Source organism: Anolis sagrei, chromosome 6, assembly GCF_037176765.1.
Source record: "Anolis sagrei isolate rAnoSag1 chromosome 6, rAnoSag1.mat, whole genome shotgun sequence".
NCBI lineage: Eukaryota > Metazoa > Chordata > Lepidosauria > Squamata > Dactyloidae > Anolis > Anolis sagrei.
Genome location: NC_090026.1, coordinates 7,485,821 through 7,502,852, shown reverse-complemented (window position 1 = coordinate 7,502,852; position 17,032 = coordinate 7,485,821). Strand labels below are relative to the sequence as shown.

Genomic DNA, 17,032 nt, shown 5'->3' with positions numbered 1-17,032 from the left:
ACCTTTTAAGAATATCATGTAAGAGATCTCTTTATGAGAACAAGGCATTGAATGATTATTCTTTGCAACTTTTAGCATGGAAAAGGGACAGCTTGTGTTTTTGAAATAGAAAAACAATGTGAAGCAAAGGACTGCAACAGCATTTTTGTCAGTTTTAAAGCTGAATGTTTTAAGTAGGCAACAAGCCAAGTAGATTATTAACTAAGTTTGCCTGGTCTATTGATCTGGGTAGCAGTTCAAAGTCGGTTGTGGACTTAAAAGTGTTTAGCATATGCTTCTCATACGATGCTGAGGCGAGGAAGAGCTCAATCTCCCTCTCAGACTTTCAGCAAAAATTCCAAATGTGGTAGAGGAGAAACACTAGGATCCACAGTCACTGGAGGTTCTGCTGTCATGAATACATTTTAAAGATTCTTTTTATTGCAATTTTCAATGTGAGAGGGTATATCAGAACTTTTATACTTTTGCACAAATAATGACATTGGACGTACAGACATACAGATTCTATGTAACTACAATGGATTCACAAACAACCTAGTTACATTGGCTAACAAACAAACAAAGGGAGGTTACATTTTTATTCACCATTCACATACACATTCATTCATCCTCATGCATCCAAATATTACCATATCCTTTTCTCCATCCTTGGAGAAGCACCTTCTTAGGCCAGACTGCTTCCTTGCAAATTTGCCAATGCACCAAAACTTCTAAAATGCCAAAAACGCCAAAATGAATTCTCTTTCCCTAAGATCAAGGCTAGGATCAGAAAGGACTCCTTGGAAATGTATCATGACAATACTTCCAAAATTACATTCCCTTGAGAAAAGGAGGCCAAGTGTCCAGAATCCTGCTTTCCGTTGCAGATCTGACACTCCAAGGTACACAGTCTCTTTCCATAGAGCATGGAGGGTGAACAGTGCCGCTGTCTGTCACACTTTTTGGATTGTAATAAGGTTTTTCAGCCCTGTTTTTAGGCTGAAAAAGCCCTCCTCAGCTTATACTCGAATCAAGGTTATTTATTATTTTACTCTATTATTATTATTATTATTATTATCATCATTATTAATATTTATTGTTGTTATTATTACATTTATTTTTACTCTCATTATTATTACATTTATTATTTTACTCTATTATTATGCTTATTACATTTATTATTTTACTCTCCATATTGTTATTCGAAGTATACATTAGCAGATTTACATTGAAGAAGGTTAGAATAAGGGTTTAATCAGAGTTGGACAGACTTATCTTAAATTACATAAATTAAATATTTATGTAAATATTTATAAACATTTAACCTGTGGATGCCTCAATTAATATAATTTTATTGATATCTATTTTTATTTTGAAATTTACCAGTAGCTGCTGCATTTCCCACTGTCAGCTTAAACTCAAGTCAGTATATTTTCCCAGTTTTTTTGTGGTAAGTCAGCAAATGTTGACAGATATAAACAGATGCCAACATTTATCTTATCAATGTCAGCAGTCCAGCAACTTTTAATTACAGTCCATGAATTCTTCATCTCTTTCTTGTAGTTTTCCAAGCCTCCAATCTTTTAAAATGGTGTCTCCAAAATTATTGGCTCTCATTCATGCACCTTTCATACAATTCCATTCAAACTACACATCATATTTCACCATGACACTGTATCCATCGATCCTGCACTTGTTAGCTTGAAAATAAATTCCTTTGTTTGTAGCGTTTGCTTACAAAAAAGTGGACTTGAAGTTGCAACTGTTTTGTGTTGATTATTTTTTTGCCTGCTACTTTCTACTTTTCAGATCTACAATGAAGACATCTTGGATCTCTTGTCTCCAGCCAAAGACAGGACATCTCAAATCAGCATCCGCGAAGACCCCAAGGAAGGCATCAAGGTAGACTTGATCTGCCATTGTTTGTTGGGTTTTCTTTCAGCGAATGGCATGTGAAATGTCACATAAATATGGCTGGTGTTGTCAAAATGGATTTCAACTTGTTCTTCAATACACGCAGGCAAGCTGACTTCTCTAAGTGTGGTAGATATATGTGAGCTCTATTCTCTAATGAAGATGAGAGAATAAAATAAGCACCTGCTGTTTTATAAACATTGCTCCCTTTATATCTTCTAAAGCCTCTAAATTTGGGGAAATGGATACGGTAGTTTGAGCACTGAGCCAATTTTCTGGTCTTGCAAAAATTGAAAGGAATATAATTATAGCTAATCAATGTTCCTTCTCATTCAGAACTCATCTGAACAACTGATTTCACCTGAAGTCTTTCAGTTTCAGTTCTATATCTTGCAGTAAGATCGCACCAAGGCAACAATGTAAGACTCATAAACGAAGGGATCTCCAAAGGCAGAATAATAGCTTCTTCCTCATCTTGTGTTTTGATCCAGATCGTGGGACTGACAGCATATGAGGTGACTAATGCCCAAGAGACAATCTCTTGCCTGGAGCAAGGAAATAACTCCCGAACGGTGGCTGCCACAGCTATGAACACTCAGTCGTCGCGCTCTCATGCCATCTTCACCATGTGCATTGAGCAGAAAAGCAAGACGGACATGTAAGCAAAAGCATCCAGAAACTTACTCATTTGTAATTTGGCCTGTTGCAAGTAAATTTGGACTTGTGCCGTGTGTGTATGCACTCATACAAAACACCTTTATTCTTGGGGGAAGAGGAATGTTGGGAGAAGGCTATCTGGACTTGATGTCTGGGTCAAAAAACAACAAAGAACCTTGAAAATGAATGTTCTGTTGTCAGAAGGTCTCTTTGCACCTTTGCAGCGCTAGTAAAGGTACAGGTTTCCCTTTAAAATTAAGTCTAGTTGTGCCCGACTCTGGGGGATGGTGCTTATCTCTATTTCTAAGCCAAAGAGCTGCCGTTGTCTGTGGACGCCTTCAAGGTCATGTGGCCGGCATGACTACCTGGAGCACTGTTATCTTCCCGCTGGAGTGGTACCTATTAATCTACTCACATTTGCATGCTTTCAAACTGCTAGGTTGGCAGAGGATGGGGCTGACAGCGTGAGCTCACCCTGCTCTTTGGACTTGAACCGTTGATCTTTTGGCCAGCAAGTTCAGCAGCTCAGTGGTTTAACTTGCTGTACCTCTGGGGGCTCCTAATTGAGAAACTATTATAAATACTTTCTGTTGAGTAACTATTGTCATCCATCTCCCATACATTGTCTTTTGACTGAACCACCTTATTTCTGGCTTAGGAACACCAGTTTTCACTGCAAACTGCATCTGGTAGACCTGGCAGGTTCTGAACGGCAGAAAAAGACCAAAGCAGAAGGTGATCGACTCCGGGAAGGTTAGTAGGATAGGATTCTGACAACAAAGTGGGTTTGTGTTTAGGAATTCCACCATCAATGTCCTCACGTTTAAAAATTTGTTTTTGTTCCTGGTTTTCATCTCTTTGTCAATTGAAATACATAGTTTAGGACTGATGATTTTGCAGATACAGAAGTAATTTTTAAATTATTTTTCTGTTTTGCCGTTTCCATGTTTTACTCTATCTTCTTTATGAAAAAGCATTTACTTGAGATTTCTCCATCTTGGTTTTTTTTCTATATAGGAATCAATATTAATAAAGGGCTTCTCTGCCTGGGGAATGTCATCAGCGCTCTTGGGGATGAGACCAAGAAGGGCAGTTTTGTCCCTTATAGGGATTCCAAACTAACCCGCCTTTTGCAAGGTAAGGCTGGAACACAAGACCTACTAGGAATCATCTTGGGGCTCTGAAAACCTGTTCTTCCCATTGCCAAAGGATTGGGGTTAGGGTTGGTGGGCCCTTTAGAGAAACTTTTGAAACAGAGGTCGGGTGGCCCCTCGCCAAGGATGCTATAACTTTGAATTGCTGCATTGACAGGAGGTTGTGAAATGGACCTTTGTTTCCCTTCTAACTCTTTGATTCTGTGAAAAATAGTAAAGCAAAACATAGATTTAGTTGCTGTCTTGTTGCTTTCTTATTCTCCAGATTCCTTGGGAGGCAATAGCCACACTCTGATGATTGCCTGCGTGAGTCCAGCTGATTCTAACATGGAGGAAACTTTGAATACCCTTCGCTATGCTGACAGGGCCAGAAAAATAAAGAACAAGCCAATAGTGAATACTGACCCACAGGCTGCACAGATCAACCAGTTAAGACAGCAGGTATTTTCCAGAATTAGGAAGCGGAGAGTTGCTGTGGAAATAAGGTTTCATTGCTGCTCTTGTTGTTTTTTTTGGAATTGCTGCCACAGAATCACAAACTATATATTCTTAGGTAAAAATGTCAGGACACAACGTTAAACATAATCACATTCTTTCTTCTAGGTTCAAGAGTTGCAGGTCTTACTGCTACAGGCCCATGGAGGGACACTCCCGGTTTCTATTGGGTAAGGAATTGTTGAGCAAGTGGGCTTAATAACAATGGACCCTCCTCATAAAAGTGCAGCAGAGTAACTTATTAGCAGCAACGTGACCCAGCACCAGTAATCCAAAGTGATGAAAAGAACAAAAACACACAGGTCAATGTGATCTCTTTCATAGGAGGCTTTTCTTTGTAGCAAAATAATATGGTTGCACAATTTACAAGAACTAGGTTTTCATAAGACAAGTAAACAAATACATAGTACTTATTCACACAGACAATCACAAAGCCACACTGAGGATGATAACATTGACAGCATCACTTACAGATCCTCATGAAAAAAAAATTATGGTTGCTTTCATATTCTGATAATGTTGTTTTATTTTGTTTTATGCTGTTGTTTATGTATTTCATATTCTGTATTTTGTATTTTAATGTCTTATATTTTTTTTAATTGTTGATTGGGCTTGTCCCCATGTAAGCCGCCCCAAGTCCTTCCAGGGAAATGGAGGCGGGGTACAAAAATAAAGTTAATAATATTATTATTAGTAGTAGTAGTATTACACTAGAGCTTTATCACACGAGGCTTCTCTCATACAGAGGTTTACCTCACTCTCTTCAGGATGACCTAGCTTTGGCCCACTGACTCTAACAGGCTTTGGCTTACTCACTCTCCTCAGGATGGGACTAGCTTTGGCCCACTGACTCTAACAGGCTTCGGCCTACTCACTCTCCTTAGGACGGGACTAGCTTTGGCCCACTGACTAACAGGCTTCGGCCTACTCACTCTCCTTAGGACGGGACTAGCTTTGGCCCACTGATGCTAACAGGCTTCGGCCTACTCACTCCTTAGGACGGGACTAGCTTTGGCCCACTGACTAACAGGCTTCGGCCTACTCACTCTCCTCAGGACGGGACTAGCTTTGGCCCACTGACTCTTAACAGGCTTCGGCCTACTAACACTTTCAGTGCTTGACTCACACTTTTGTAATCAAATTTACCCAGTTAATTTTTGACATTTCTGACAGGAATGTCTATCCATAATTGTAATTCTTTGCCCAGGAAGCAGTTGCCCCATGAAATTAAAGGCTGGTGGTTCATAGGGAGGTCTTCCATCTTTTCCTCCCATAAAATTAATTGCAGTACATCCTGCACTGCTTTGCTTAGATTTTGGTTAGAAAAAAAGTGGTTTTCTAGCAGAAGATCCTTGCTAACACGTCTTTCCTTCTTAGTGTCAGTGGAGAGCCCTCAGAAAACTTGCAGTCTCTGATGGAGAAGAACCACTTCCTCGCAGAGGAAAATGCAAAACTGAGCCGGAGCCTGAGTGAAGCAGCAACTCAGATTGCTCAGGTGTTGGAGAGCTACATTGCGGTAAGGCCCAAGATGCACTCAGAGTGGTTTGTCTCATATGACTGTGCACAGCTGTAATAATATCATTGTTCGTAATTCATTTTCTGTTTTTGGTAGGCGGAGCAGCAGAATGAAAAGTTGAACACCAAACTTGAACAGCTGCAGCAGCATCCTGTGTAAGTGTTACCCCTATACATGCTTAGGTGTTTGAATCCATAGAGCAGTTGCTATGGGACTCACCCCATGGAGACCAGGGCTGACAAATTCGGCATAGCCAGCAAAGCAATCATTGAGGGACAATGGGAATTGCAGTCCAGGTAGAGCACCACATGTTGTCCACCTTTGATCCAGAACAGAGATGGGGAAATACCTAAGGGCCAGCCAGGTCAGGATGAGAGTGTTCTGTTGATTATTTACATGCCATATATTAGATACGGAAGGGGAGGAAGGGGGGAAAGAGGGAAGCGGGGGGATTGGGGGGGAGGGGGAAATGGGGACTAAGGGTAGGGGAGGGAAAGGGTCAAGGGTTCACGTTGTTTCAAGCCACAAAAAAGCTTTTAAAGGGAAAGGGAAATGATGTCCCATAAATTAAGAATTTCAACGCTGAACACGAGGGGACTGGGGACGGTAATTAAGAGAAGGCGGATTGAATCTCTACTGAAGAAGGACGCGGCGGACGCCATCTTCCTACAGGAAACACATCAAAATAAACGGGGCTCGAGTGAGCTAAAGTCGAGCTGGATAAGGAACTATGAAACATCTTTTGGGTCATCAAAGTCAAGAGGAGTAGCAATAATAATAGCAAAGAAATGCAATTTTGTCATAAACAAGGTATTGAAAGATGAAGAGGGAAGATATATAATAATATATGGGGAAATAGGGGAGGAAAAATATGTATTAGTAAATGTATACGCACCAAATGTGAAACAGCAAGAATTTTATGAAAAAGTGTTAGAGCAAATAGAGAATTATCATCAACAAAATGTAATATTTGGAGGAGATTGTAATTGCTGTATGGACTTGAAGAAGGATAAAACTACGATAGCATCAAAAGCTAGAAATATTGAAACAACGGATTTAAGCAGAGTAATGAATAAATGGCAATTAAAGGATGTGTGGAGATTGGTAAAAGGGAATGAAAGTAGATATACATATTATTCATCGGTACACAAGGTGTATACAAGAATTGATTATATTTTTGTCTCCAAGAACATGACAAGTAAAGTGCTAAATGCTGATATAGGTATGATTAAGATTTCGGATCACGCTTTGGTTTCAATTGAGATTGCGTTGAAATGTGATTATGATAAAATGAAAAGGTGGAGGTTAAACACAAGAATACTAAATCATAAAGAGATAGTAGATAAAGTGCAAGCAGAATGGCAAGAAATATGGGGCTTCAACGAAAAGGGGGTGACAAAAGGAGTCCTATGGGATACTATGAAAGCAGTGACCAGAGGGTTATGTATAAAAGAGACAATTAACTTAAAAAGAAGGCAAGAAGAAAGGAAAAGGAATCTAGAAAGAGAAATAGAAGAGATTGAAAAAGCATATGTAATAAAGAGAGATATACGAATTTATGCTAGGTTAAGAGCAAAAAAAGAGGAATTGGATAAAATGGAAATAGACGAAGTACAAGAAAATTTAATTTATTTAAGGAGGGAATATTTTGAGTTTAGTGATAGGAATTCAAAGATCCTAGCCAAATCAACACAGAAAAAGAAAATGGAAGGAATGATAAACACGATAAAAGATAAAACAGGTAAATTATGTAGAGCTATGAAAGAAAAATTGAAAATATTTGAGGAATTTTATAAAAATCTATATCAAACTAAAGCATGTCCCATAGAGGCAATCAGGAAATACGTGGAAGAAAATTGGGAGAGTAAGCTGGAGGAGAAAGATAAAGAGCTATTGGACCAACCTATTAAGAAAAAAGAAATAGAGGAAGTCATTAATAAATTAAAAGTAGGGAAAGCCCCAGGCCTGGATGGTCTAGGGACAGAATATTATAAAAGCTTTAGAGAAGTTTTAACCCCAAAATTATTGGAATTATATAATGGAATAATGAAGGGAGATAAAATACCCGATTCATGGAGGAGATCATTAATAATATTAATACCCAAACCTGACAAAGACTTAACAGACCCAGGGTCATACAGGCCCATATCATTAATAAACCAGGATGCAAAGATATTGTCCGCGATATTAGCTAACAGAATGAATAAATGTATGTATAAGTACATAAAAGAAGATCAGTGTGGGTTTATAAAAGGAAGACAAATGTCAAATTTGATAGGGAGAGCACTAAATAAAATTCATTGGGTTAAAGAGGGGAAGGGAAAAGCAGGGATACTATCATTAGACATTTTTAAAGCGTTCGATTGTGTGGAATGGGAGACACTAGGGGAAATAGTGAATAAATTTGGAATGGGAAATAAAATAAAAGGAGTACTAAAACAATTTTATTCAAAGAATTCAGCAGTGATAACTATAAATGATGGAGTGACAAACGAAATAAAAGTGACTAGAGGAACTAGACAAGGGTGCCCTTTGTCCCCGATATTATTTGCTATGGTGATAGAACTTTTTGCTAATAATATAAGGAACGATAAAAATTTAGAAGGATTAGGAAAAAAGGAGAAACAGAAGGTGAGCTTATTTGCTGACGATACATTGTTATTTATAGAAAATATAGCGGAGAAAATAGATAGAATAAAAGAACATTTGGAGATATTTGGGAAAGCAACGGGATTACAAGTTAATTGGAATAAGTCAGAAATGATGCTACTCAACTATACAAGAGAAGAAGAAAAAAAATTATAGAGCAGAGAAAAATGGGAATAAGAATTAAGAATAAATTAAAATACCTGGGAGTAATAATAACTAAGGATTTAAAAGAGATAGAGGAAGTAAATGTAGTAACTTTAAGAAAAGAAGTTCAGAAAAAGTTAATAGAGTACGAAGGTATACATTTATCCTGGTTTGGAAGAATAGCATTAGTAAAAATGAAAATACTTCCAAAGATAAATTTTATATTTAGAATGTTACCACTTCAAATTACAGAAAAAGAGCTAATTAGATGGCAACAAATGATTAATAAGTACTGCAATGGAAGTAAAAGAAATAGGCTAAATAAACAGTTATGGTATAGATCGCAAAAGGAGGGTGGACTAGCATTACCTAATATAAAAAAATATTATGAAGCAAGTAGATTAAATTTGGTTATAGAAGGAATGGTTAAAAAAGAGGGAATAGATTGGCTTAGTAATGAATCAGGAAAAGTGGAAGATGAAACTTGGAATATATTTTTTAAACAACTTACTAGAAAAGAACTGAGGGAAATTAGAAACCCAATGCTGAGCAACATACTGAAAGTATGGAATAAATACAAGGGGAGGTTAATAAAGGAAGGATCAATTATAACCCCAATAGTGATGGAAAAGAAATTCCCAAAAAATTTAAAAAAAGCAATGGATAAAAAGGTAAGGGAAATAAATTTAGATAGAATAGGGGATTGGATGAAGGCGGAAATGAAGAGGGAAAGGATGTTGGAAGAGTTTAAAGAAATAAAATTATCATGGTTTCATTGTATACAACTAGAACAATGGTTAATAAACTGGAAAAAAAATAATAGAAACGGAAACCAACTCAATCAATTTGAACAAATAATACAGAAGGGAAGGGCAGTAGAAGAGCACGAAAACTTGAGAGGTATAATTAGCAAAATCTATAAGATACTAATTGAAATGAAGGATGGGAAAACGAAAAAGAGTACCCTTAAGGAGATTTGGGAAGAGGATTTAGGGATAAAAATAAGTGAAATAGAGTGGCAACAGTTATGGGGACAAAGACATTTAAAAAACCTATCGATACGTGTTAAAGAAAATTATTACAAGTTAATATGGAAGTGGTACTTAACACCGGTAAGAATAGCATATATGAATAAAAACAATTCAACAAATTGTTGGAGAGGATGTAAAGAACCAGGAACATATATACATATGTGGTGGCAATGTAAATATGTAAATAATTTTTGGGAGAAAGTATTTAGAGAAATAGAAAGCATAATGAATATGAAAATAGACAAAAGTCCTAGTATAGCCTTATTATCATTATATACCAATAAGCAACTGAAAAAGGAGGATAAAGAAGCGATAACAAACTTACTAACTATAGCAAGACTGCTCATAGCAAGGAATTGGAAAAAAGAAATGAATATACGAATAGAGGAGTGGTACAAGGAAGCATGGAAAATGGCATTAAATGATAAACTGACATGTATATTAAAGGTTAAAAAAGGTATATGGAAGCAAAGTGATTTTGATGCTATATGGGGTAAATTTGTGGTAAATGGATTAAAAAATAAGGAAGGAAAATTACCGTCACAAGAAGAAATGAAATTTTGGACAGATGAAATGTAAAAAATGTGGCTTGAGACGGGTGGAGGGGAGCACAGAGGTGAAAAAAGGGGAAAAAAAGAGAAAAGGGGAGGAAATGTCAAAGCAAAACAACAAAACAACATGTTAAAGATGTTGATGTATAAAATGCAACAGTATGTAATAATTGTGATAAATCAATAAAAAAACGAAAGAAAAAAAAAAGATACGGATGTTCTAATTCTCACTTTGTGAAATTGAATTTCAGGGTAAAACTCAACTTGCAGAAGTTACTTGAGACTCTGGAGGACCAAGAACTAAAACAGCATGTGGAATTATTTTGTCAGCTGCAGGAACTGATTACTCGCTTCCCGGTAAGAGTCCTCAGTCAGGATATTTTATAGACTTGACAAAATACCGCAGTTTCATTGTGTTAAGATCACAAAACTTTGCAAGCCCTAAGATTGCAAAACTTGTCTTCTGGAGAGATTCAAAATGGGAAAATAGCTGTGTTTTGTTTGAGACTAGATCTTGCCAGTGTTAGAAATGTGCGAGGTCTCAGATACTCCCAACCCCAGCAAGAGCTGGTCCAAAACAGAGGGGCCTGTAAGCTTTGTATCATACCTGGCTACGTCTTGCTTGCTTCCACAGAATGAAAACACGAATGGTGATGCCGACATGGATACATCTGACCAGGATTCTAGTGCTGTAAGTAAGCCACTGGATGTCAAAGAATTTGACTTCAAGTCCAATGTGTATATATATTTTCATTTAAAAGTTGAAAAATGTACTGATATACTTGAGTATATGCCTAGATTTTTAACCCTTTTTTAGGCTGAAAACCCCCCCTTGGCTTATACTCGAGTCAAAGTTATTAATTACAGTATTTTACTCTGTTATTGTTATTGTTATTATTATTATTATTATTACATTTATTATTTTACTCTATTATTATTACTGCATTTCCATTATTTTATTATGTTTATTATTTTAGTCTATTTTATTATTATATTTATTATTGTCCTCTAATATTACTGTTGTTATTACATTTCAATTATTTTACTCTATTATTATTATTATTACATTTATTATTTTACTCTCTTTATTATTGGAAGGATATGTATACACATTTACGTTAAGATTATAATAATGGTTTAATCAGTCTTATCTTAAAGTTTTATGTAAATATTCAAAAGCATTTAATCAATGGGTGCCTCAATTAATGTAATTTTATTGTTATCTATTTTATTTTGAAATTGACCAGTAGCTTCTGCATTCTCACCTTCAGCTTATACTCAAGGCAATACGTTTTCCCAGTTTTTTTTTGTGGTAACATTAGGTGCCTTGGCTTATATTCGGTTCAGGTTATATTTGAGTATATGCCCAAAAATTGCGCACCCCCCCCCCAATTGGGTCAACTTTTATATGGGCCAGTGTGATACCTCTGTCCACTTCTGGCCTGGATGGACTAAGCCGTTTCCTCTCCTTTTCCAGGTTTCAGAAGCTGATCTGGAAGCACAACGATCCTCTGATGAATACGCAGCCCAGCATGCTCTTCACCAGGCTCAGATGTCGAAAGAGCTGCTGGAGCTCAATAAAGCCCTGGCTATGAAAGAGGCCCTGGCGAGGAAGATCTCTCAGAACGACAGCCAGCTGGAACCCATACAATGCCAATACCAGGTAAGAGCTGTCATCACAAAGAGGGTTTATCATAAGAGGATTTATAAGTATACATAGCTAGAGAGGCAATTTTCTGTGTCTTGCCAGCAGGAGCAACTCTTTATAATGAAAATGAATCTTTCTTTGTTGTGATTCCTAGGGCCCTTCCACACAGCCATATAACCCAGAATATCAAGGCGGAAAATTCCACAATATCTGCTTTGAATGGGGTTATCCGAGTTCACACTGCCATATATTCCAGTTCAAAGCAGATAATTTAGGATTTTATTCAGCTGCATGGAAGCGGCCCTAGTCTGTTGACTTCTTTCTGGAGACCTTTTTGGTGCCAACACAGGCATTGTTTTGGTGACCTGTGATTCATGGCCAAAGCCAGCTGTAGAGTTCTGAGTATAGTGCGTGTGTGCGAGCGTGTGTATATATACATACATTCACACACACGCTTTGGAAATGCTTGCATTCGTATGACTTCTTCAAATTATTTCAATATTTATGTTTTGAAATTGTTTTATCAAGAGCAATATCAAGAATTTGGAAGAAGAGGTTTCCAAACTGCAGAAGGAGAAAGAAGAACTGATCCTGGCACTTCACATGTCCAAAAAGGATGCCAACCAAGCAAAGTAAGAGGCATACGTTCTGTGGAGTGGTGGTGGTGGTGGTGGGGGGGGGGGATTGGCAGGAAGAGAAAAAGAGGCTTGGCTGGGAACCCCTCTGAGGCTTCTCACAAAACTATGCTGCCCTTCCAGGCTGAGCGAGCGGCGTCGAAAGCGGCTTCAGGACCTGGAAGGCGAAATGACAGATCTGAAGAAAAAACTGAAAGAGCAGTCAAAGCTCCTGAAGATGAAAGAATCCAGCGAGCAGACAGTGCGCAAACTAAACCAAGAGATCCGGGTATGTAATGATCCAGAGTATCAATGTGAAAAATATCAAGGGGATTGTGCAGAGCTTTACAAAATAGATTTGGGTTTTTTCCCCTTGCAATTAAGGAGGATAGTCTGCTATGGGGGCCAGTGTAGATTGTCAAGTACAATAATAATAACAACCACAACTTTATTTTTATACCCATCTCCCCAAGGGGCCTTGGGGCAACTTACATGGGGCCAAGCCCAGTCATACAGAGTTAAAACATAGCATATAAAATATAACAATAACATAAACAACATTATAACAATAATACAAACATCTTAAGCAACAACCTGGGGCATAACTTCTGCACAAATCCCCAACAAGGAGATAGACAGCTGAGTTAGCTGGCAGGGGAAGCCCATCCTCTCCTTTGCCCTCTTTGTCTCTCTCTTTCTCTCCTCTTTGTTAGGCTGATGCTTCTCAGGGACACATTAGGAAGAATTTCCTGACTGTGAGAGCTGTTCAGCAGTGGAACTCTCTGCCCCAGAGTGTGGTGGAGGCTCCTTCTTTGGAAGCTTCTAAACAGAGGCTGGATGGCCATCTGTCAGGGTGATTTGAATGCAATATTCCTGCTTCTTGGAAGGGGGTTGGACTGGATGGCCCATGAGGTCTCTTCCAACTCTATGATTCTGTGAGCATTCTGTGGCAAGCATTCTGAGTCTTCGGTTTTGTTGTTCTATGAGCATGGAGAGAGACAAGATGTCTCCACAGAGAGATAGCTAGATAGCTATGCCCTAACTTTCCTGTATAGAAGTGTAGTTCTTTAAATGAAGTTTTAAAGCTTGGCTCTGTTCCTGTATGAAGCTCATCCACTCTTCTTGCTCAAGATCTGCTAAAGCTGCTTCTGTTTTACCATTTTTAAATGCTTTTCCCTTTGAAATTACCTAACAGCTAGAAAGCAGGGCCAATACTGAAATAAACTTGGAACCCACTTTCTGCTCAGTGTTAGGCCCAGTTTCCTTGCGTGGTCATCTGTGAATACGCACAAATGGTACTTCTGCGCCTGCGCAGAACAGCTTTAGAATCTTCTGATACATTTAAAAACTTTGGCGGTTGGCCCTGCTCAGTCTCCCCTCGAGAGCATATATAGCCCGCCCATGGGCTAACTGCCTCCAGTTCTCTTCATCCGCCATTAACAGCAGCTCAAGAATCTTCTGTCTACAACTAGACTTGAGCTGCCCCAAAATCATACCTTAAACTGAGTAACTAAACATACTAATATTAATTTAGAAGGTGTGGAGGGCAAAACTCCCGCTCTAGCTAAGAAGATACTCAAATCACCTGTCATGCCTCCTCCTTCTGCAGCTATATGCGGCAGAAGAGAACTGGAGGCTGTTAGCCCGCCCACGGGCTATGTATGCTATCGAGGGGAGGTAAAGAGGTAAAACGTCCATGCAGCTACATTTTGCCTGGAGAAAAGCAAAATCTTCATAGGTAGAAAGAAAAGTAGAAGAGACTGGAAAATGGAGAACGGCCACATGGCCAGCCCAGGGCAATTAAATACCTTTAAAAGAAAGTTCCCTCACAGAATTCCATTGCTACATCATCAAAGGGAGGAGACAGTGGCAAGAGTAAAGAGTAAAGACAAATCCCTCAGTCTAATCCTATTACTACTCTAGCTACTCACTGAGGTCTGGAAACCTGATGACATAAGAGATTTGTGCAGTCCAGGGATAAAACCCAACAATTTTAATGTTTGTATATTTTTAGGTTTTAAATTGTATTGTATTGGTTTTATTGTAAGCCCATTTGAGTCTCTTCCGAGAGAGAAAAGGTGGGTTAACTACTAATAATAATGATTTTATTGTGACCATTTTTTGTGACACAACATTAAGCCAAGGAGACCCCATTTGGTGTCAGGACTCACAGTTTAAGAAGTCCTGCTCTTTGAAACAGGGTAAGGTTATTTATTTATCGAGTCATCAGCAACCAGTCAATTATATTACATTTCTAACAGAACAAAGCAAACAAACAAACAGACAAAATACAGAATACAAAATTTGTGAGTTTGGTAGTTGATTAGATGCCCTTTGACCAGTATCTGGCCACTTTGAGTGCTTCTGGTGTTGCTGCAAGAAGGTCCTCCATTGTGCATGTGGCAAGGCTCAGGTTGCATCGCAGCAGGTGGTCAGTAGTTTGCTCTTCTCCGCACTTGCATGTTGGGAATTCCACTTTGTAGCCCCATTTCTGAAGGTTGGCTCTGCATCTCGTGGTGCCAGAGTGCAGTCTGTTCAGCGCCTTCCAAGTCGGCCAGTCCTCTGTGTGCCCAGGAGGGAGTCTCTCATTTGGTATTGATTGAGGTTCTGGGTTTGAGCCTGCCACTTTTGGACTCTCGCTTGCTGAGGTGTTCCAGTGAGTGTCTCTGTAGATCTTAGAAAACTATTTCTAGGGCAAGGTGATGTGCAGGAAAACTAGCAGTAGGACATCCTTTGCTGTCCAGGTAGCTTTGAAGGCTTTTTTGACTGGGTTAGCTGTTAAGAGGAGTGTTGTTACCTTGCCACAAGGGTTGCCTCTGCATCAGTAGACCCTTGAAGAGATGAAGCATTTCAGTGTTTGTTCCCATTATTTTATGTGCAATGACCCCCAGCTTTTACTCCTCTTCTAGGCAATGAAAACCCAACGTGTTCAGCTCATCCGGCAGATGAAAGAAGACGGTGAAAAATTCAGACAGTGGAAGCAGCAGAAGGATAAGGAAGTTAACCAGCTGAAGGAGCGGGTGAGTTGTCGCTCCTAAAAGCATTGTCCTTGGAAGGGAAGTGGCCTATACTCCAATCCATGCTCATCAATGACTGTTCTTCACATAGCCTACTACCTGAAAAGAAATGTTTTGCACAAGAAATGTTCTCAGTTGAGCTTGGGGAAACTGTCTCACAGGGAATGGAGCATTGTTTTGCCGCTGCTCCTCTCTCTCTCTCTCTCTCTCTCTCTAAATGCATAAGAAATGATACAGTAGAGCAACACTGGGTTTCAGTTTGGTTTGAACATGAATTGTCATCTTTGTTACTACTTGAATGTGAGATTTCAGAGGGCTTTGATTTGCAAGAATTCCCTATTTGCTCATCAGAGTTGTACTAATATGAATTTATTTATTTATAAAATTGCATTGCATATAGAAGCTCCATGTTATGACTTGCTTGTTGACAGCCAAAGTTGGAAGGGACGAATTCTTATGTGTCACACTTGTCTCATTTACAGGATCGCAAGCGGCAGTATGAACTGGTCAAATTGGAACAAGACTTCCAGAAGCAAGCTAATGTCCTCAGGCGAAAGGCGGAAGAGGTGAAGGAGCCAGAAACACCCTTCTCTTCTCTTCTCCTCCCAAACTCTCATTACCTAAAAATTATCTATAAGGTGTTCACAGGCTGAGGTGGGAGGTAGATTACAAAATCAGGACTACTTAATGATGCAAAAGAGAGCCTTCCTGATCATGTTGGATCCTCACTTTGGATATACTGGTTAGGGCTACTGACAGTTGCAGTGGTACAAGACCTGGAAATCTGCATAGTCTCCATCTCTGCTGCATTCATCTGGAATACCAGTCTCTAAAAGGATATCATTACACTTTAGAGCAGGTATGGACAAACTCAGGCCTGAGGGCCAGGTGCAGCCCCTTGGGCTCTTTTCTCAGGCCCTCCTCTCACCATCCTATCCTTCCTTCCCTGTTTCCTTCCTCCTTCCCCACCTCCTTCCTTCCCTTCCACCCTTTCGTCCTTCCTGCCTTCTCTCTTTCTTTCCTCCCTCCTTCCCCCTCTTGTTCCCTTCCTTCCTTCCCATTTGTTTTTCCTTTCTTCTTTCTTTCCTTGCTCCTTCCCTCCCTCCATTCTCTTCCACCCTCCCTTCTCTTTTTCCTTCCTTCTTTCCTCCTGGAGGATGTTTATCTGGAAGAGGAGAAGGTAGAGAGGGAACCTGAGAGCTATGTTTCAAGATTTGAAAGGGCGTCCCATTGAGGAGGAGAGAAACTGGCTTTCTGCTGCTCTAGAGACCAGGGTACAATGGGGGCAATGGTTTCAAATGACAGGGAAAGAGATTTGACTGAAAAGATTAGAAAGCACTTCCTGAGAGTAAGAGCTGTTGGAGAGTGACATAGGTTGCCTATGATTGTGGTGAAGTCTCCTTCACTGGAGGCTTTTCCGCAGAGGCTGTCTATTTACAGGATCGCAAGCGGCAGTATGAACTGGTCAAATTGGAGCAAGACTTCCAGAAGCAAGCTAATGTCCTCAGGCGAAAGGCGGAAGAGGTGAAGGAAGCCAGAAACACCTTTCTCTTCTCTTCCCCTCTCACACTCTCATTACCTAAAAATGATCTATAAGGTGTTCACAGGCTGAGGTGGGAGGTAGATTACAAAATCAGGACTACTTAAGGTTGCAAAAGATAGC

General features: G+C 39.2%; 1 protein-coding gene across 4 annotated transcripts in view; it reads left to right on the top strand.

Annotated features, from left to right (window-relative positions):
• Positions 1-17,032, top strand: part of LOC132777589 (chromosome-associated kinesin KIF4-like) — a 51,835-nt gene that overhangs the window by 9,083 nt on the left and 25,720 nt on the right. For 3 of the 4 annotated variants that reach the window (XM_067469732.1, XM_067469730.1, XM_067469729.1), the window contains exons 5-20: positions 1,789-1,881; positions 2,385-2,551; positions 3,209-3,303; positions 3,568-3,687; positions 3,970-4,145; positions 4,308-4,369; positions 5,577-5,715; positions 5,812-5,870; positions 10,342-10,447; positions 10,725-10,781; positions 11,568-11,753; positions 12,267-12,370; positions 12,497-12,641; positions 15,262-15,372; positions 15,852-15,935; positions 16,810-16,893. In XM_067469732.1, the coding sequence (XP_067325833.1) occupies positions 1,789-1,881; positions 2,385-2,551; positions 3,209-3,303; positions 3,568-3,687; positions 3,970-4,145; positions 4,308-4,369; positions 5,577-5,715; positions 5,812-5,870; positions 10,342-10,447; positions 10,725-10,781; positions 11,568-11,753; positions 12,267-12,370; positions 12,497-12,641; positions 15,262-15,372; positions 15,852-15,935; positions 16,810-16,893 (1,788 nt within the window). The remainder of the gene's footprint in view (positions 1-1,788; positions 1,882-2,384; positions 2,552-3,208; positions 3,304-3,567; positions 3,688-3,969; positions 4,146-4,307; positions 4,370-5,576; positions 5,716-5,811; positions 5,871-10,341; positions 10,448-10,724; positions 10,782-11,567; positions 11,754-12,266; positions 12,371-12,496; positions 12,642-15,261; positions 15,373-15,851; positions 15,936-16,809; positions 16,894-17,032) is intronic. The other variant, XM_067469731.1, reaches the window with a different exon arrangement.